The following is a 21,390-nucleotide window of genomic DNA, read 5'->3' as shown; positions in this document are numbered from 1 at the left end:
CAATCAGGCCACCGTGGAGATGTGAAGTGGGAGAGGTGATTGCGATGTGGGTATTGGAGTCCCGAGTGTGAAAAGCCTGCAATAATAGGCAATCCACCTGATTACTTTTTCCCAATTTTGCTCTGATACGATCTTCAGATTTTCTACGTCTAATACACTGGTGTCTACCCTGGGGTGGTCCAGCAGAGAGTGTCAACTACACCATAAACACTCATGTGGAAAGAGGAGAGTGAACCAAATACCAAGTTTGTGAGATAATTCAGAGAGAAAAATTCAGGGCAACAGTGTCCTGCTGCAGAGCTCCAGGCCTGGACCCACCTGTGGCGCTGGGACCCATGGTGAAATATCACGTGTTTTATCGCACTTATCGCTAATAAATTAAAGTAGCCTGCTTAGCATATATTTGTTATATTGTATTATGTCCAGGCCACCATGTAAGTAACATGCACCACAAGATAATGTATGTTACAAGGCTTGTTATTAGATGACTGATCACATTTGGTTTCACATTTAGGCTACATACGTATTTTTTGTTTTAATTATTTTTAATAGATAAGTGTGTCATATGTTTAGATCACGCTGCAAACTCCTAGCCTGGAAATCCAGACCCAAATCTAGAAAAATTTAGGGTCTGGCTATGAGTAATGTAAATGTCCCATCTCGAGGGGCGGCACCAAGCATGCATTTGAAAATATCACTGCACGCAATTGGATAACACTACGACCAATCAGAACAATACACGGGGTGATGTATCCAGAGCGCTACCAGCGGAGCTAACCGGTAGATTAGACTTTTGCCGTATCCGGTCGGCAAAACAGCAAAAACATCCTTCTTGCAAAGGAAAGATTCGAGCGCCGTCTTCTGTTCCTCTTTTAGAGAAAAAGCCAAGTCTAACTCATTCATTGTAGCGGCCAAAGCCGTTTCAAACAACTGGTGTTCATCCGTAGCCATCTTGCAATGTTTACTGACTGATTCCGGTCACCACAGCGCTGTCGCCATCTGTTTAGCTCACCTCTGGCCCACCTATATCAGATACACCGATGTGATTGGTGCAGCTCGGCTCCAACGGCATGGGTAATGAGCGTCACTACTGACTGCCAGAGTGACTCGCTGAGCAAATTCAAATTGTGCTCTAGCGAGAACTCTGGATTTCCAGGGTAGCAAACTCCAGGGCTGAAAAATGAAGCCAACACTGAAGTGCCAAAAACTGCAGTTCTTCTAATGGCCACTTGAGGCTGGCAAGTCAATCCCAAAGACCCCTATGTTAAAATGCCCAACTTTACAGCATACATAAACATGTTTACAGCCTGGTACAAAAAATATTTTCATCTCTATAGTTAATATCAACATTCATGACAACTGTAAGGCAGTGAATTTTTTTATAACTTGGCCATGTGCATTTTATTTAGGTTCAAATTACTGTGGCTGCTTCTCAGTCAGATCCACTCCTCATGCCTCCACAGCTTCAGCCTCTCACCCAAATATGGTCACTTCTGGCTCCAAAAACCCAAGAAAGCAACAGCCAAGATGCAGGACTGGAGTCTTCAAAATGTGAGTGTACAAACCAATGGGTGACGTTCCACTGCATTATAGGCTACAGAGTGTAAAGGGTTAACTTAGATGCCACATGACCTCCACTAATAACACCACGGTAAATAATACACCGTTAATAATTTGATATAACTGTAACTTAGTTAGATAATGTAACATAAGGCGGCAAATAACTTACATAGGCTACTAATGCAACCCAATCACCAAAAAAAGGTTGACATTGTACGTTAATGCAAACCAGGGATACATTATATTTGCATATTACAGTGTAGTGGATACATTGAAACTCAACATTTAAACTTTACATTCAACAATGAATGGTTTGGGGGTCACAAAACCCTGCTGGAAAAGCAATGAAAAACAGCTGCTTTTCATGACACTATTCCAGCAGGAACAGCAATGATGTCTCTGTAAAAAAACAACCACTTTTCATGTCACTATATCTGCAGCAAAAACAGAGACAGGTCGCTATAAATCCACATTTTGTGCATAAAACGCCGCTAGAAACACAGCAGTGACTCACTAAATCACAACCAGTATTGTTTGTTGGTTTCAAACAGTGGTCTGCAGGCGTCTCACAAAGGTGACTTGCCATCCACTGTTCCCTCCACCTCCAGATGACAGTCAGCTCATACACTACATTACTTTCTAAATGTTGATGTGATACATACAATAGTTATAAATGTAACATAGTCATGGTTTGCAGAAACGTACAATGTCAATATTTTCTTCTGGCGACTAGACTGACTTACATGAGTTTGCTAACATAAGCTAATGTTTCTCTATACAATAGAAGCATAGCTAGCTAATGTTACCTAACATTTGCAACAAGATATCCTTCAAAAAAATGCATGCACAACAGTTCATATGTTATTCTACAAATTATCACCCACAGAAGGATGTTTCATCCTTAACATACAGTAACGTAAAAAGTTCAGGGAAAGAAACATGGTGAGGATGTACCTCAAAATGACTCAAAGTTCACACTGTTCCGAACACACAACTCCAAGGGAAAGTCCCGTGGGAAAGTCTGTGTTTGTGCAATCTGGAAAGCCATTGGTAAAAAAACTTTATTTTTTTCTTCCTTTATCTCCTTTATCTTCCTTTATCGACTAACGGAAGTGCAGGGGCCTCGGCGATCACTCACGCCCTTCACTTCCGGTGGTGCCCCCAGGGAATCGGGAGCATATCTATGTTTCCAGGGTTCTATGTTCCCCGACTTTACCCTGCAAAAAAGGTTCTATGTTCCCCGCTTACACAAAAAAGGTTCTATGTTTCCACTTGTTGACCACTCAACCAAGTAGGAAACATAGAACCCTTTTTGTGTAAGCGGGGAACATAGGGGAACATAGAAGCTTTTTTGCAGGGTTAAGTGGGGAACGTAGAACCCGGAAAACATAGGGATGACCCCACTGTAACAACTGTAACCTTGAAAGAAACCTCCCATCGTCACAGAGGAAGGCCAGTACGGAATGTGGGTCTTAAAATACTCCTCTACTCCAACAGCAGGACTGTTTTATAATGTAAATACACTTCAGAGAAATTGTTAAATGCTTCAGGGTCTCTTACAATACTTAGTGCACATTGGCAAGATTGACCATATTTGCCCTCCCAAGAAAAATGATCAGTCATCTCAGTGAAAGCTCAGAAACATGTTTCAGCCCAGTTGCCTGAAGAAGATATTGGCATTGCATGTTTCTGTAAACTACAAATGTTTCATATCATACCAACATTTCTAAAATGATGTAGTTGTTATTGCATGTATATCCGCTGACTTTGTGATCAGGAGATGGCTGCCAAGCTGCAGACCTCCATTCGAGAGACCAACAAGCACCGAGACCAACAAGCGACAAAACAACCACCGACTTTCACCCAGGAGGCCGGTGTTCGTTTCCTGTATGATTGTAAAGCCAAACCCTGTTCTTTTTCCCTAAACCCAACTGTAAGTGTGTTGGCAAACCACATGTTTGTTTTTGAAGGGAAAAAAAATGTATTTATGGTTGTACTGATGATGTGTACCAACTGTACACACATTAACAGGGCAAGTGTTAGCATCACACAGCTAACGTTAACGGTTATTAACAAGTAGAGCTGTTGCAGTATCGGTGTGAGTTTGTTGGAACTGTTTAACAGCTGCTGCTGCTGTGTTAGCTTGTGCTAACCAGGCAGGTGTTGAACTGGCCATTCGCAGGCCTGGGAGGAGAGCAGCTCTGGAGCCATCCTTCATCATTGCCTGTACTGGGAACCAACAACAAAAAGTTTGCTTGTCTGTGGGGGAGTCAGCAAGGACATCAGCTGAGTAGGCGGTCCGTCAATATGGCCCAGGACAGTTAGCGTTCACACTGCTGAAAGAATGTGGCCATATGCAGTCCAGACCACCTCCGAATGTGGTTTAATCGATCAGATTTCAAGATGCATGGAGGAGGCATTGGGTGTATTTACAATTGTACTTAGAGCTGTACACTTGAGATCAGATCACCCAGGACACGTTAGTACCAGGTGCAAACATGGCCAAAGACCTCCAGTGGTGGAGGAAATACTGTAAACTTTTTTCTAGGGCCACAAAGTCTACAGAGGGAGAATGTCAGGATGGTTTTGATGGACTCTGCCACACCAGTTGTGTTATTTTTGGGACAGTTTATATTGATTTCTTTGATTTGTGCAGGACCATGTGCAATATTGAAAGGTTTACCATTGGATGGTTTTTGGAAATCTTTTTCTTTATGCTCATAGTGGCTTATGGAGGGTGATTACAATCAGCAATTTCATCATTAAATTTTATGAAATTGCTGATTATTTGTGTCGAAGGGTTTGATGCAGTGGTAAATATTTAGGCTTTGTATCTGTGTTAACTTGTATGCACTTGTCGGGGCAAAAGGACTTTGCAGCTTTAAAAATAGAACATCTAACTGCAGTGAACTGAGTCCCAAGGACAGAAAAAGAGGGAAGAACCAGGAATTTGGAGAGCCTGGACACCTCTTAGTCGTTACCATGCCAACAACCCGAGAGGTGGAGTGTGTGTGTGTGTGTGTGTGTGTGTGTGTGTGTGTGTGTTGTAGTAGGATCTATGACAATTTGGCAGGATGTATAGTGTCGCCTACAATTTGTTAAAAGGGGTTGTATGACCTGCTGGCACACACATACACAAACACACACACACGAATCTAAAGAACTTCAGTGTGAACCTGGAGAGCTTTTTGTTCTGCATGGTTAGAGCTTGATTTTACATTTATTTTAATTTTATTTATTTCTAATTTTCATTTGTTCATCATTCATAATTCAGTCATGTGGTCATCCTGAGGTGCGTTCACACCAAACATGAAGAAATGAAGGTGCAGCTCACTATACACAACCTAAAATTTGCTCCTATTCATTGTGTGATCAAAGCAAGTGATTCACTGGTCAAAGCACGCTGATGAGAGGGTGTGACAGTTTGAAAAAGTCAAACAGTGTTCACATCAAGACAGCCAATTAGGCTGTGGATACAAGTTTATGGGAACTGGTTGCATACAGCGGGGCTGTACCTTAAAAAGAATGAAATGATGTACTGACACAACGCAAATGATGCAAACACCCAAAATTTGCGTCATTGGCTTATTTGCCTTTGTTGAAGTCTCTAAACTTGTGCATGAAATTTGCAGGACGCTGTTTTGCACAAGCCTGTCAGCATTAAGATTCTCCTGATGCTGTTCAGCCAAAGTGTGGCCATCATCCAGACGCACTTCCTGGAGATGGTGGTGAAGTTCACCGAGGCGTGTGTCTCTGGTTGATGTTGTCAACCCAGAATCAACAGCATTTGGTTTTCCAATGTAGCTTTGACTTCCACAACAGGTACAAAGCACCAAGTGTTTATTTTGGCCATGCTTGATGATGGAAACATGGTGGAATAGACATGATGGAGGTAAGCCCCTCTTTAGATATGAATATGGCATAATAACATGATGACTTGATGAAGTTACAATCTAAAATGGTATGGTGCTAATATGTCACACTGCCCTGCAAGGGAGACTTTTAGACTTGCTCTAGAAAGATTTTCATCTTGTTGAGTACTGGGGCGGCACGGTGGTGCAGTGGTTAGCATTGTCACCTCATGGCAAGAGGTTTGAATCCAGTGTGGGTTTTCAAATCCCAGGGTATGGGAGCCCCTCTGTGTGGGGTTTACATGTTTTCCCTGTGTCAGTGTGAGTTTTCTCTGGGTACTCCAGCTTCCTCCCACAGTCCAAAGACATGCAGGTTAATTGGTGACTCTAAATTGTCCGTAGGTGTGAATGTGAGTGTGAATGGTTGTCTGTCTCTATGTGTCAGCCCTGTGATAGTCTGGTGACCTGTCCAGGGTGTACCCCGCCTCTAACCCAGTGTCAGTGTCTGTGTGTGTGTGTGTGTGTGTGTGTGTGTGTGTGTGTGCCTGTCATGTGTGTCTGGATGCGCACTGCGAGGCGGAGGGCGGGGGGGCGCCAGTAACCATAGCAACGTGCAGCAGTTTTGAGGGGTCACAGAGCCGGTGTCAAGTCGAAAGTGCTGTGTCGTTTGACCATAAAGTGACGCTATGAAACGAGCTATAGATTCGTTTTTCACAAGAAAAAATAATCCAGAAACTCCTGTCGGTCCTGTGCCAGTTTTCCAAACTTCCGACGACGATAGTTCAGAGGATGAGTCAGCAGGTGATGTCGCAGCACCGAAAAAGCCAAAGCCCTATAATTTCCGACAAGAATGGCTCACTGAATTTACGTGGTTGAGATACTGTAAAGAAAAGAAAGTGATGTCCTGCATGTACTGCTCTCAGTGCGGTCCGAAATTTGCGGGGAAAACTAAATTTGCCGACTCCACCACACACTTCAAACATGAAACGCTGGTTAAGCACAACAACTGCATCAGGCAAAAATTATGCAGGGACAGATGCAATGATGGAGCAAAAGCACCGCTGCACACATCATTTAAGAGGCAGGCAAGTAAAAATAGGTCTGCAGAAGAGGCTGAAATGACAATGAAATTCATTCAATTCAAATGAAATATTTGTTTACTTGTTTTGTTGTGGTCGTGCTGTATTGACAGTAAGTTACTGACCACATACTTAATGTTTACATTTGTTAATTTATTATTTGGTTCCCCTGTTGAAGGAAGCCCTTTAATTTACCGTAATGGTGTTTTCTTAAGCACTAGCCTACTGCACTTTATTAGTGTTTCATTTGAAATAAAGCAGTACATTGCTATTACTGTAAATTGTCTGTGTTTATTGCTAAATTATCAGTAACGCAGTTAATATAGACAAAATTATGAATATGTTGTGTCGATATAGAAAGTGCTCCTAAATTTTGTGCTGGTGCTCATAAAATTTTCAGTAAGGAGCACTGGTGCGCCTAGTGGAAAAAGTTAGTCTGGAGCCCTGCAGTCTGACAGCATAACGTCCTTCATCTCAAAACCCACCTATTCACACCACCCTGGGTTTTAAAAGTCTTACTGATTTTATCAAAGCAATTAAAACAGTCAGAATCAAATCAAAACAGTAGAAAGAATTTAGACTAAGACCATTTGCTTATTAAATGCTACTAGAAGAGCAACAGTGATTCCAGTTGTTACAGCACAGTTTACAGGTGAGCAGACGGTCAGTATACATGGCAAAGTGACAGAGTTGGCATTAAACTTTTAAAAAGATCACCCTTTTCCAGAGGGATACACAGATGAATCATAAATCACAGGAAGTATGAAGTGTCTCAGTGAGGTGTAGCTTCACTGTGAGCCTCCAGGACAGCTTCAGCTCGTTGGCATATATCCTCTGAGTCTGTAAAGCTCGACTGGAAGACTGGAGCACCTTTCTTCTAAAAAATATTCCCTCATTAGGTGTTCAACTGGGCTGAGAGCTGGGGACTGCAAAGGCCAGGGCATACATTACCTGCATACTAATCAAACCATTCAGTGAGTCCTGCGTGGAGGAATCTGCGCTCCTTATGTTCCTCCACTCATTTATTCTGGTTCTGTCTTTAGCTTGTCACCCATGTTAAATATGTCATGTTGATGTGTAGCACCACGCTCAATGAGAAGGGTCTAGCAGCAGAGCTCCATGCTCGGGCCCACTTCCTCCATTGGACCCTTTCCGGTGCAGAGCATGGAAAAGAAAGTTTGAGTTTGAGTTTGAACGATCCTGCGCTTTAGCCAGACACAATGGAGGGGGCATGGCCGAGACGTGCATGTGTCCCCAGGAAATGTGTACCTACAGAAGCAGCAAGCTCCGTGTCCATAGCGACCGCTCCACCCAAAACACTGTCTCGTCAACGTGAAAAATTTTTTTTCCAGCAGATGTCTTAGTTACAACATGATTGAGCTAACTGGAGTAGTTTCATGTCGTATCCGACAACGGGAGGTTTTTAGCAGATGACGTCCTGATGTTAGCTTTGCTAACTGTCCCTGTCAGCTGCAGCCACTGATGCTTTCTAGACATCGTGATTTCCCATAACTGAATAAATACCACACGTAGCAACACAACACTGCTTTGCTAGCTCAATCATGTTGTAACTAAGATATCCGCTGGAAAAAATATTTTATTCACGGACCGTTTATTGAGTCATTACCTTATTTTTATACAGTTATTACAGACACCGCTAACGGCTAACTTTAACAGCTAACGGTTAGCCCAGCTAATCTACGATAATCATGTTAACGTGCACACGGAAATAGTAACGTCTGTTCAGTCATTGTGTTGTGTGTTTATAGACTTAACAAACATCAGATTAGTCTACACGGTGATATAGTGACGTGAAAAATGTGATATATAGCTAAACTCTGCTGGGTTTCTACCTGAAGTATTTGTAAACAACACAGCGATTCCCTGGGGTCATCCCTATGTTTCCCGGGTTCTATGTTCCCCACTTAACCCTGCAAAAAAGGTTCTATGTTCCCCGCTTACACAAAAAGGGTTCTATGTTTCCTGCTTGGTTGAGCGGTCAACATAGAACCCGGGAAACACAGAACCTTTTTTGTGTAAGCGGGGAACATAGAACCTTTTTTGCAGGGTTAAGTGGGGAACATAGAACCCGGGAAACATAGATACGCTCCCGTTACAGTACATGAACTCCCCATCAATCTGTTTGTAAGGAGCCTCTCTTCACCTTGGAGATTGTTTATCTATTTCTGACAACTCAAGCTCTTTCTCTCTATTTCACAAAACACATCAGTTTACAGCAGTATAAATGCAGCCACAGATCAGTGGAAGACCCAGATTAGGAAAAGTGCAATGCAGTAATCACAAGGAAATGGAACTCTTTCACTCACTTCTCATTTCCTTTCCTTTCCCCTGTCTCCGCTGTCTTTGTTCTTTACCACCGTGCTGCAATACTCAATAAAGTGGAAAATAATCAGAAAGATGAGGAAGGTTGAATCAATGTGAGACACACAGAGGGAGACAGGGAAAGGGAAAAAAACAAGAAGCAGGGACACATTAGGTCACACTGAACAACTGCTACTTATCCATAATTTATAACTTTATGAGACAGGAGGATTAAATATCTGAAATGTGGGTATGTCTAAAAGGTTTCACAAGACAATCTCCTGACAGGTACACAGGTTTGGTTGATTGAAGACTCTAAAAAAAAAGACTAGATACAGATTAACTGGAATTTGGATGTGCTTGTTCAGTTAGTACCCTGATAAAATGGGATTAGAAAGATTATTACCATGCTGTTTCTGAGCTGTTCAATACTCTCGCCCTTTTTCCTCAATTCAGAATCCTACAACAGAAACCTACCTTAATACAGTGGAAACCTTTGATCACATCTATCTTGGTCAAATTGATCACTACAAGAGGATTATTATTATTCATCCATACCAATTTAACTGTAATTTTTATAAATATTATATGAATATAAAATAATGAAACGGAGAGCTTTGCTACCAATATCAGCCCACTTGACAAGGGTGGCTTCAACCACAGGTGCTTTCCCAGTGTGCATTAGTTTTCCATTTCCATCAGCGGCCACAAGGTTACAAGGTAGCCTAGAGAGCACCAGTTTTTGCTGCTGCATCTTGTTGGCTCATATTTGGCACTCTGTCTTAAGCCTTTAGGAGATTACATTTTTCATTGAGAGAAAATAAATTTCTTTCTCCCATCATGATTTCAGTGTGCACAGGATGGAAGCAGATGGATAACTGGGAGGCATAGTATCTGTCTGCTGACCACTCAAAGCGCTTTAACATACAGTACCTGCCACATTCACCTGTTCACACACATATTCACACACTGGTGGCCGAGGCTGCCATACAAGGTGCCATGTGCTACTCAGTAACCATTCAGTCGCACTCACACACTGATGGAACAGTGACTAGAAGCGGGAACTGCCCATTGGTCCGACAGCCCATTGGTTCGACATCCCATTGTTCCGAAGTCCGTTCCGAAATCCTCATGATGCCCTGTGGTTAAGGTCTGGTTAGGTTTAGGCACAAAAACCACTTGGTTAGGGTCAGGAAAAGATCATGGTGTGGGTTAAAATGAAAAAGAAAGTGACAAACACATAAGCCGTGAGCCTGCTCCGCCTCAAGCCTTTCCCAGCTGACCCAGAGCCGGTCGCGGCGCACCATACGCCCGCTGCGAGCCGTTCAGCACCGCGGACAGTCGGACTAATGGGATGTCGAACCAATGGGCTGTCGGACCAATGACATGGACCCCTGGGGTCCATGTCCACCCAACTGGGGGTTCAGTATCTTGCCCAAGGATACTTCGACATGCAGAGTGGAAGAACCATGAAAAGCAGTTGGGGTTTTTTTTCCCCAAGACATTGCTGCGTTTTCGGCTGGGATAGTGGCACAAAAAGAGGTTGTTTATGACTGTTGTGTTTCCAGCAGGGATTGTGCCACCAGAGTTGGGTATTTAAAGCCAAAGCATGATCTTTTCTGAACCATATCAAGTGATTTTGTGCCTAAACTAACCAGACATTGACCACAGCATGCTGTCACTGTGGTTATAATCTCTGTAAATTTCATGATATTACTATCATTTCTATCCTCCAATGGCCAAGATATCACCCCATTATACCCATGGGTAGTTGTGTGCATCTCCAAGGTTAACTTAGTAGAAAAAAAACACTTGTTTGTTTTTTACATTTTATTTTTATTTTAGAATTCAAGACAGTGTTAACATTTCTTTGAAAAAAATATAAAAAATGCTGCACAGGACTAACTGCCACGAATCACATCCAACTGTAACCAGGTTGCTTTTACAAAACAGTTACACAAAGTTTATAGAAAATATTAGTTACACATCACAAAATAAACTATCCAACTAGTTATCACTACTATAATCACCATTACCATCAGTGATGATCACTGACTGATTGCTCACCAAAACACTATTTTTATTTGTTAGACAGTTCCAACGTTACACAGTTTATCGTCACTTTAGCATCTGTTTCATCTGATTGAACATTTCTAGAGAGCAAAACTACGACAACCTTTATATGACATAACACAACCCAAAGCTAAATATGCTCCATTATCACAAACTGAACTCACAAATAATCAGATAATCTGTTCCCTCCACTGAGGATTTACATGAGCAGATGGTCTGTGTGACTTTGAGGGACATTTATAATGAAGTGTGGCTCTCATGCACTATTGATAGGTCTGATTCAATTTTTAAAAAGTTCAGATTGCCAAGTTTAAATTGTCACTTCACTATTGCAATCTCGACACCATGTGGCCCCATTTGTAAAACAGCTCATATTAACAAAGTGTTTTGTTTTATGACCAAATCTTGACTCCGCTTTTACTTTGTACTTCAAAAAACATCTTTATAACGGTTGTTTTCAGATTGTGAACTCACGCCATCGTGTAACAAAAATGAGCTTTACATTTTTTTTACACAATTTCCAATCAACCCTCAAAAAACTTGACAAAGAATGAGCAGACGGCGTGCCATCCCTCGCTGCAGTAACTCTGCACTGGCTCCATGTCGTTCACCAACCCTTCATCATCAAACCCAGTCCTCTCCTCCTCCTCCTCCTCCTCCTTCTTCTTCTTCTCTTCTTCCTCCTCCTCCTCCTTCTTCTTCTTCCTCTCTGACTTCCCCCCATCTGAGTTCTTACTGGCTGGTGCTACTCTCTTCTTCCCTCCTTCCTTTCCTCCCTTCTTTTCCTCCTCTCCACTGCGTTGGGCGAGCTTCATGTGGGCCTCGGCCGGAGCCTTCTTGCAGGTTTTGGCCTTCAGGACTTTCTCTCCATCACAGGCATTCTGCCTCTTCTTCAGCTTCCCCACCAGCTGCTTCCAGTACTGGCTGGACTTCACCCCATAGGCCTGGCAAAGGTCTGGTTTACCGGCGTAACGGCACCAATACCTGGAGAAAAAGCAGAAACAAAATCAAGGAGAATAGAGATTTGACAGCGAGAAGTCAAGAAAAAGTCAAAATACATTCAAGGACTGAAACTTCTCTTCCAATTTATTCCCCTTTCTCTGTCTGTTTGTGACTTTTGTCATTAATTCACAACTAAGCAGTTCCTGATAATGAAGAATTTGACATGTCTTAATGAAGGAAACTAATGAGTCTTTTTTTTAAATGACTTTCAGACAAATCACCCAGGACTTTGTGTCAGATGTTTCCCAACTTTAATAGCACACCTGTGTCTTGGCAAAAGTAATCACCTTTTTGCATATTGAAAAAGGTTATCAATAATCTGAGCTCAGTAATTCCCATTTAAAAAGTTTTTTAGGGCAGCATGTCTATGAGGGAGACAGTTTTATGTCTCATCTGGTGTGTGCTGTGGGCATTAAATGCTACAACTCTTTCTGGATCCCAACACATCTGTTCTGTAATGTAATTAGGAAAAACATCCTCTAATCTTAAAAGGCCATATTGAGAGTAGGGTAGTTGTTCTGTAATTAACAGTTCTGCCATGGCTCATATTCAAACTTATAAGACATAGTTACTTTGTTGGTTTTAGAGCCGGTACACATGTGGCATTTTTTGCGCCTCAAATCCATTATTGTCACTGAAGACACTCAGAGGGCTTGCTCAAAAGTGACAGCAATGACGTCACAGTAAGTAAGCATTGCCAAGCTCCTGTTTTTCGAGGCTGTGCCCTGTAAACCCAGTCTCACTCCAAAGTTGTCAAATGCCGGCGCTTGGGCAGTGACTTCTGGCGTCAGACACCAATGAAAAAAGTGTCCTTTCACATTGGCATGATACGCAGCCAGTTGCCGTTATTGTTTAATGGTGCCTAGCAACGTCAGGGGGAAACGTGGCCAGACAACAACATAAGCTGAGGGGGCGAAAGTTTGAGTTGTGGTGCATGGGTCCAACAACCACTGACTTTCAGCTGGGAGGCCAATGTTTGCTTCCTGTGTGATTGTAAAGCCAACCTGTTTTTTTGTTTTGTGTTGGGATTTTTAAACCCAACCACATGTTTTTGTTACCTAACCCAATCACATGTGTGTGTTGGCTAAATGTAACCATGTGCATTTGTTGTTGAAGGAAAAAAAACATCAACTCACTGTCTTTTACCGACGTAGTGTATTTTGAAAAACAGACAGTGTGGGGTACAGGCAGAAGTTAACATGGCGTCCGAGAACATCAGCAACCAAAGCCCTGAGTACCTGACACTTCATATCTTGACATGAAAAGACCATGACCAAATGTCGATATGTGACGAGATGGGAGTGAGAATGTGTTGGCCCTGAAAAAGGAGAAGTTTAACTTTTGGAACACAGCAATGCAAACTACATGCCACTTGACGAGGAAAATACAGTCACCAACAGATATCTTTCCTTTATTCTGTTAATATTAGTCCATGGTAAATATGAAGGAGAGGCTGATCAGTTCATTGCATTGTTTATTGCCATTTTCCATCCATCCACCAGGTGCCCTCTGACTTTACCTTCTTTCCCCATCACCTGACTGCTTCACCCGTCTTCTCACCTGATGCCACTCCTCTAATCAGCTGTGCAGTTCACCTGCTCAGCTGTCCCTACTCTCCTCATTAGTCGTCCAGATATTTAACCAGCCCAGTTTCACTCACCCCCTGTCAGTTTGTAGTTGCTTTATTGGTGTCCTGCTTTTTGCTTTTGTGTTCAAGCATCTGTTATCTGTATATCTGTATGGGTTAGCATCTACCTACCTGTGCCTGCCTGTCTCTCACCAATAAAATTACTGAAGTCATCATGCGGCCTCCTCAGTCTGCTTTTGGGTCCTATCCCCGTTGTCTGGTATAACCAGCTGTGACAAAGTGTTACTGTAACCTACCCACAAGTGGGATGTGAGCCCTGGTCTCTGTTTGAGTTTTTCTGAAGAGGACACAACTAGAATCATTCATCAACATTACACACTGTGTGCTTTTATCCCTTCTAGTGGTGCCAGACTTGAAGAGACTGTCTTACTTGGTCCAGTCCATAAATATGTATCATAAATCTTTCCCATCAGGGGTTTGTCCAGAATTAAACTACTCAGCAGAGGAGTGATTTAAATAATAAGCTCCAGTTTTGAGTGTCCTTCTCGATAAGTGAACCCCTGACTTATTTAAATGACTGAAAATGACTTGAAATGAAATTGACACTTTGGTCAGGTTTAGGTGACATGAATTTATGGGCACTAATGGTGAATTACATTAATGTGTGTAACATCCACTAGTGAGATGTTGCACTCTTCGACCTTCAGTGAATCAGGTGAGGTATTACTGTTAGTGCTTCCCTTACCTCTGCTGGTCTCCCAGTGTTTCAGTGGTGCAGTTCACCAGTAGGCTCACCATGCCCTCACCAGACGTCTGCCAAATGCAGCGATGGCCCTCCTTGGTGGTCAGCTCCCCAGAGCCAGGCACCGAGCGATTTCTAGCCCTCTTGGCAGGTGGGGAGGATGTTGGTGGCTGGCGGGGTTTTTCAGGTTTCCCTTCACCAGACTGCCGCTTGGCCTCGGTGAGGATGGGGAGGCAGAGGAGGAGGAGGAAGAGGAAACTGCGTGTCAGGACACTCATGGTGGCTGGGAAGAGACATTTGGACACAGAAATAAGAAAGTCAGTTTATTTCCTGAACCCCTTGTTCAGTGGTTTGGCCTCATCTTGATCTTAGCTTTCATTTTGTGGCGGAGAAAATCCTGTTGAACACGAACTGCCTAGCTGGTGAAGAAAGTGGAAAATCAAGCAGCTAAAGATTCAGATGTTTTTCCCTGAAGCCGGTAGAGACCAAAAACAGAGATAAAAGAGGGTGAATGTTGGACTTGCATTCATCAGGTGGACACAGACACAACTTCTATGGGAGGAACTTGTTGCTCTGTACCTGCTGGATGTGTAAAGCTAAAAATGTGTTTCTGTGAGTTCCTTTGATGACTCATTTATGCTCAATGTTAGATATGTGTACTGACATGGATAGAGCCTTTTGTTTTTACTCTGTTCATGTTGTTTGTATTTGTCCATGTTTTCTGAAAGCTTAATGACACAGACAGAATGGAGCAGTACCAGCAGGAACTGTGGGGGGCAGTGTATTGTAGTTCAAGCTGGACACAATACAGACATTTTTAAAATAGTAAAATGGCACAAATCAGTAATATTTTGAGATTAATTCTCTGTTCACATGTTGCAATGTATTTAATGGCCTCACAGACCACCTCCGTCTACAACGCTGCCTCCGTTAAAGGTACATTATCATGATCTTTTCCATAGTCGCCATGTTTGTTGTTGTCAGAACCTTTTGAGTCTGCCTTCTAGTGCCATCTAGTAAATGTATCTGACAACATAAAGAATGCATGGAGATATGTGGGCAGTGATGGTTACAACATTTGAAATGAACAGATCTATATTTGTACATAAAGGGAGTAAACATGAGCCCTTTTAGAATTTTTTTTTTTGGTCAAATATGGCTAATTGCATCATAAAGACAGCTGAATCCATTCTTGGGGTGTCATGACTTTCTGTACCAAATTTCATGGTAATCCATTCAATAGTCGTCAAGACATTTAACTCAAAACCACAAATATCAACCTCATGTTGGTGCAAGCGGAAAAGTCGTGGGGTCACCAAAGTTATCACCTTTATTCCTCTGAGGAATCAGGCCAAGCTCTCAAAACAATGGATCCTACATTTTCAACAAGTCCTCCAAACCATATGACCACATAAATCATTTGTTCCCACCCTCTACTATGACCTACAGGAACATTTCCTAGTGTCCCTACCGGTTGCAGGAGATCAGCACATCTTCATACCCAAACGACAGAATGTGTTGTACATGACCTTTAATGGTTTTGTTATGTAACTGTCACAGATGCACCTAAACTACTTGATTAGGTTCAGAGAAAAAGATCCCAGTTTGGGTTAAAAAAGGTACATTTGTAAAGTAACTTAACTAACGTGCGCCAGTCAACTATGTTACTTAAAACAACAGCTATGACTATGGGTTACACACAGGATGCAGAACAGCAGTCTTCTGGGTCAAAGTCCTGTGTTTGTTTGACCTATCCATCCACCCCGACCTCCTTTCAGTATGTTCTCATACCAACTCATCAAACATCGCCGCTTTGTCAGTGGACTTTCACGTCTGCATATGATGCGCTAGGTGTCCTCTTGCATCTGCTGCTGACATTCTGAAACGCCATGTCCGCTTATGCATGTTACATCTGTTGTCCCTTCAAAATACTCTTCTATTTTCACAAGAAATGAAAAGTTTCTGCTTGTTAGATGCATGCAGTCTTTTTCAAAGTAAATTTAAAACTTTGGTAAAACATCTCATATTTGTGTTTATTTTATTGTGCAGCAAAATAACCCGTGTGAGGTTTAGATAGAAGCGTCATGACTTGGCTCAATACTTAGACAGGAAGCGAACAGCGGGCTCCCAGGTGAAAGTCCTGGGTTTGTTGGACCCATCCACCTCCCCTCCAACCTGTCCTATAGGGACCTTCCAGATCCTTATTTAATGTTGTTACCAGCTGCACTTCAAACAGATGCTGTCCAGCAGCATTATAAACTGACAGCAGTGTATCATACTGCACCGAAAAGGTGCCTTTTTGCTTCAGTGTCTGACGCTGAAATCACTGACAAAGCAACAGATGGACAGGTTGAGAATGAGAACAGGCTGCCCTTCTAAACAGACTTAGCCGCTCTTTATACTACGTCACCCGACTTCCGCCTTTTGCTTTCGTCACACAGCCTCCAGAGGTCACTGCCTTACAATAGCGTCAACATGGGTCTGCTGCTTGTATGGTTCACATTTCCAACAATGCAACTCCATTGAGTTTTTGTTAGACCCTCCATGCAACAGAACACATTATACAACTGTTTCACCAGCTAGAAATACTTAATTCTTAAAAAGATATCTTTGATAAGAGCCACAATGAAAATATATTGACACTTGCAACTAGCAGTTTCAGTGCTAGAACATGTGATTGGAAGAAACTTCAAGTCAAACTGAATGGGTTCAACATTGCCAATCTTTAACAAGAGAGAAGCCTTCCTCATCAGTATCCCAGAGGGCCAGAATGTCAAAGAGTGACACGATACGAGTGTTAAATGTTAAAAAAATGGACAATAGACAGAGAGTGGGGGTGTGAGTCTGTCAGCAGCTTATTGAAAATCAGCCAAGCATCAACAACACTCTCCCAGGAAGAGTCCAGACCGGATATGCAGCTATCAAACAACAAGTGAGGGGAGGAGAGGATAACTGATGAACTCAGAGTTAATAACAGGTTTTGTCAAAAGATATGAATAATAAGAAAATACAGCTAAAGAAGGACAATGTTGTTGTCTTAAAGCGGGAAGTCAAATATGCATCAACATAAGATTTAGTGCTTAACGTTAATGCTCTGCAGTGTCAAAACTGACGAACTGATAGTAACATCAGCTCATATCAGAGAGAAGAGGAATTATTAAGCGCCTATTTATTAGAATTCTAATGTGAAAATTAAGCCAATAAATGAATAAGCTGATCCAAGTGGATCTAAATGTTCAGACTGTCCTTTGTCTCTTTTGTTTTGCCTGCAGTCTGTCTCCCAGGTTAGCTGTTGTGTGTTTAATGAACTGTGTTTGCAATCAGCACTCTAAACAATTAGAGTCTGGATTAATGAGAGTAAAAGCATTCATATCTTGTGTAGCGCTGTGCCCCTGGGTCAGCGTATAAACACTGAACAGGTTGCTTCCCTCTACCTCCATACCGTTAACTATGTGATACAGTGGGGGCAAAAAAACAGGATGCGCGTTGCCATAATTAATCCCATTAATAATGTTTGTGCGTTTGTGTTGTAATGAGGTGGAAAATTAACTCAAAAGGACATTATGCTCCAAAGCTCCGTGATGTTTTTGTTTCAGTTGAAGCCAAAGTGCTCCGTGAACAAACGAATGGATTTTACAATCAGGCACATTAGTATCATTACTATTCTGTTATCAACACTATCTTTCACATCGGGAACCAAAAAAACAAACACAAAGAGATCGTAGTGCTCATTGTCCTGACCCCTCTGGGCTTTTGTTAAGCCCGCAGTGGATAGACCAAGGCAGCTACTGCTATATGAGTTTGAGTTCCCATTGTGCTCAGACACTGCATGATAAAAATTACATGGTGAAATATTGTGAATTACACCTTTATTTTGTTCTATGTTTGTAATGCTTTTGCAAAGACACAATTCAAAGCCAGTCTGTTAAACTTGGCCAGCTCGGGCTGCATCCACAGTGAAATGTTATGCTTTCATAGCATTAGATAAGCTTCACCTCTGCCTTTACTGAAACGTTTCAGATGCAGCTTCATTTACTCGGTACAAGTAAGTAAACAAAATCATTCAACAGTGTAACCACACTAGTTACAACCTACTACATCCATGGTATCGGCAAGGGGGCTGTACACGTGCCGCAGTTTTTGCACCCTCAGATTAATTGTTTTTAATGTAGACATGCAGCAGGTGAGTTCAAACGCCAGTGCGACAATGTCTGAGTTACACAGAGTTCACCTTTTGGAACGCAGCAGTGTGCATTGCATGTCATGTGACGAGGAACAACCAATCAAGGCTGACACATATATTTCCCTTCATCTGTAAATATCAGTCTGTGATAAATATGGAGAAGAAGTCGATCGTTTTAGTGCAGGGCTGGCAGAGCTTTACGTCTGTCCAGCAGTCAATAGGCCTACACACAAACAGCTCCTGGAAGAAGATCAGCTCTGCACTCAGGATTTCAGGTAAATAGGCTATGATACGGTGCTTGTTAGGGTGCTTAGCAACCTCAGACGCAAACTGCTGCCAAGCTGTTGAAAACTGGCACAGAAAAGGCACAAGAGTAGTAGCCATTGCTTGACCCTGCATTTTCCAGGCGATTAAAGACACTGAATGTGTGTGAGTGGTAATACTGCTTAACTAACTACTGCATAGCCTAACATTCTCAACATGATGAGGTTAACCATGCACAGGCGCCAAAGGTATGCTCCAAAAACAAATAGTACTACACCCCTGACTGAAGGGTGAACATTCTGTAAAACTGTCTACACTGACCGGACATCAGCAGCCCAGCAGTAGCCTCACTTCTCTTTCAGTGTCTACACATGATGTGTTCAGGTACAGCACTACATGTAGGTCATCCATATTTTGGGAGCACTCTGAGCACAATAGACAATCACTGTAGATGTGCCATAAAATGTTAGAAAATAGACCTGATGACTAAAAAGATACCATAAGGTTTTCTCAGGAGTTGGTAGAGACCAAACCTTAGGTAAAAGGAGAGGGAGGACAGGTGGACAGAAATAAAAACACCTCCCCAGAACGATAATCATGTTGGACTCTCTCTGCCGGATGTGTAAAATAAGCAGCTACTACAGATGTATTGATTAGAGGAGCATCATGGCAACTTGCCAACAAACCACCATTTGTAATCAAAAAATATCTGCCATGAAACTGCGCCAGCTTAGGGCAACAAAAAACGTAAATCTTGGGTGCATCGGTACAACAGACAAGACAGAGGAGAACAGAAAAAATACCCGCACACCAATTAAACTGCGCTGGTGGGCCACAAAAAAGATTCACAGGCTGAGATTGATGGCAAAAATGTATTAAAAACATCCATGCAATATATAATTCTCAATAGACAGGTCATTGTGGTTTGGGAGTCAGGCTGATCTCATCTAATTACTGACTCCAGCTGACTGATTCATCACACCTGGTAGGAATCTGTCTGTGTCTCTATGTGTCTGTGAAGCACACGTCAGCAACACTGATGATAGTCAAGGACTGAAACATTTGCTGCTGTTTTTTTATCACTTTTTATGATTATTATTTGCACTTTGAGCACTCTTCTTTTTGTGCACAGATGGTTTGAATAAATTGACATTTTTTGCCATCCCAAACCCTGACCGACACAGTGCCATTTCCAGCTGGCTGGGCACGGTTTCCACTCCATTTCAATACGGCACACAAAAAGACACATTCCACTTGAACTGGTTTAAACTAACGGTGTCTGTGGCAACATAAACAAAACAAACTAATATTCACATTTCACACATTTAGTTGTGACTTAATCCGATTTGAAAAAGGTCTGTGTAAAGTTTATACTGTCTGTTACAAGAAATTAACACATGCAAGCCAATCAGAACTGAGAATTCTCAGAAGCCATATTACAGAAGATGCCATTTTGAATGGTGGTAACTGAGGCATGTACTGTTGGAAATTGTGTGCATCTACATTGTGCTTTGTCCTTCCACAACGGTTCATTGTGTGTCTTACTATACAAGTCAAAGAGCAGTCAGTGTTTAAGTTACAACCTAAATTCAACTGTCTGCATAATTCATATTTACACAGATATTTTACTGAACCTTGTTAGGTGACAATTTTTTGTATATTTGCGTGTTTTTCTTAGTTTATAAAATTAAATTTTGCATCAAAGCCTGAACTGATCTGATGTCCAATAGCAAAAGACCTCAGAGGTCTGAGCTGAATGTCAAGACTAAAAGTGCTGGTGCGATGCAATCAATATTAACACTGAGTTTGGCTAAATTAATTAAAAAGACTGAAAAATTTACCCAATTTCTCAAAGGGACTCATCTTGAAACAACATAAAAAAATGACTTCAAGCTAAAAACTTTAAAAATCTTTATATATGCAGCATTATATATAAAAGTGTCCCTATTTTCCTCTCAAATTTGGTATGTTATTTTTTCTAACTTTCACAGGTTCATGTTCATCTTGACATTAGAAAAAAGTCTCAACAAAAACAGTTCTATTTTGCAGTATAAGTCAGCTCTCCACTGCAGCAGAGTTTCTAGGAGATGAAAAACAAAGACACACAGCACCAAAACAAAAATAATCCCCTTTCCAAGCACACCCCCCACCACACACACACACACACACCTCCAAATACACCCCTCATCAATAAGTCATGACACAAAGCAAATCCTTCTTCGTCACCTCTCACACTCTAATATTTGGTTTGACAGTTTTAGAAAGAAGCACAAATGCAGAGTAGTTAAGTGTTCAGGGTTTGTTGTTTAGTGTGAGCAGAGGCCCGGTGTTCTTACCATGTGACGCTCCACGGCTCTGAGTCGCTGTGGGAATGAGGGGACCACGAACACTTGGATAAAAGAGGGGAGAAGACGGGGATAAAGGAGGTGGAGGAGGAGGAGGAGGAAGGAGGGGGTTTGGGGAATAAGGAGGACTATACCAAGAACTGCCCACCAAAAAACCTCAGGGACGCCTCCCACATTTACCCCTTCTGACAAAACCGTGTGTGTGTGTGTGTGTGTGTGTGTGTGTGTGTGTGTGTGTGGGATCAGGACAATGGACACACTTGCCAAGGTTTCTCACTCTGTGGGACAGTGACGACACCTCAAGGGTTGCTTCAGTGTCATTCAGTTCACGCACATTTTACTGTTACTGTATAAATATGTCAACTGCAGCATCTTGGGTTT

General features: G+C 42.1%; 1 protein-coding gene across 1 annotated transcript; it reads right to left on the bottom strand.

The window, feature by feature from the left end:
- Window positions 1-10,627: 10,627 nt before the first annotated feature.
- On the bottom strand, window positions 10,628-21,113 carry fgfbp3 (fibroblast growth factor binding protein 3). The gene is made up of 3 exons (XM_033612707.2): window positions 21,001-21,113; window positions 14,221-14,500; window positions 10,628-11,869 (listed from the first exon to the last, which is right to left on the bottom strand). Exons 2-3 carry the CDS (start codon window positions 14,493-14,495, stop codon window positions 11,410-11,412), a joined length of 735 nt encoding a protein of 244 aa, XP_033468598.1. The 5' UTR covers window positions 14,496-14,500; window positions 21,001-21,113; the 3' UTR covers window positions 10,628-11,409.
- Between the last annotated feature and the right edge of the window lie 277 nt (window positions 21,114-21,390).

The sequence above is a fragment of the Epinephelus lanceolatus genome, chromosome 17 (assembly GCF_041903045.1).
Source record: "Epinephelus lanceolatus isolate andai-2023 chromosome 17, ASM4190304v1, whole genome shotgun sequence".
Classification (NCBI taxonomy): domain Eukaryota; kingdom Metazoa; phylum Chordata; class Actinopteri; order Perciformes; family Serranidae; genus Epinephelus; species Epinephelus lanceolatus.
The sequence above is the reverse complement of the archived record's forward strand: the minus strand, read 5'-3'. Positions and strand labels throughout refer to the sequence as shown.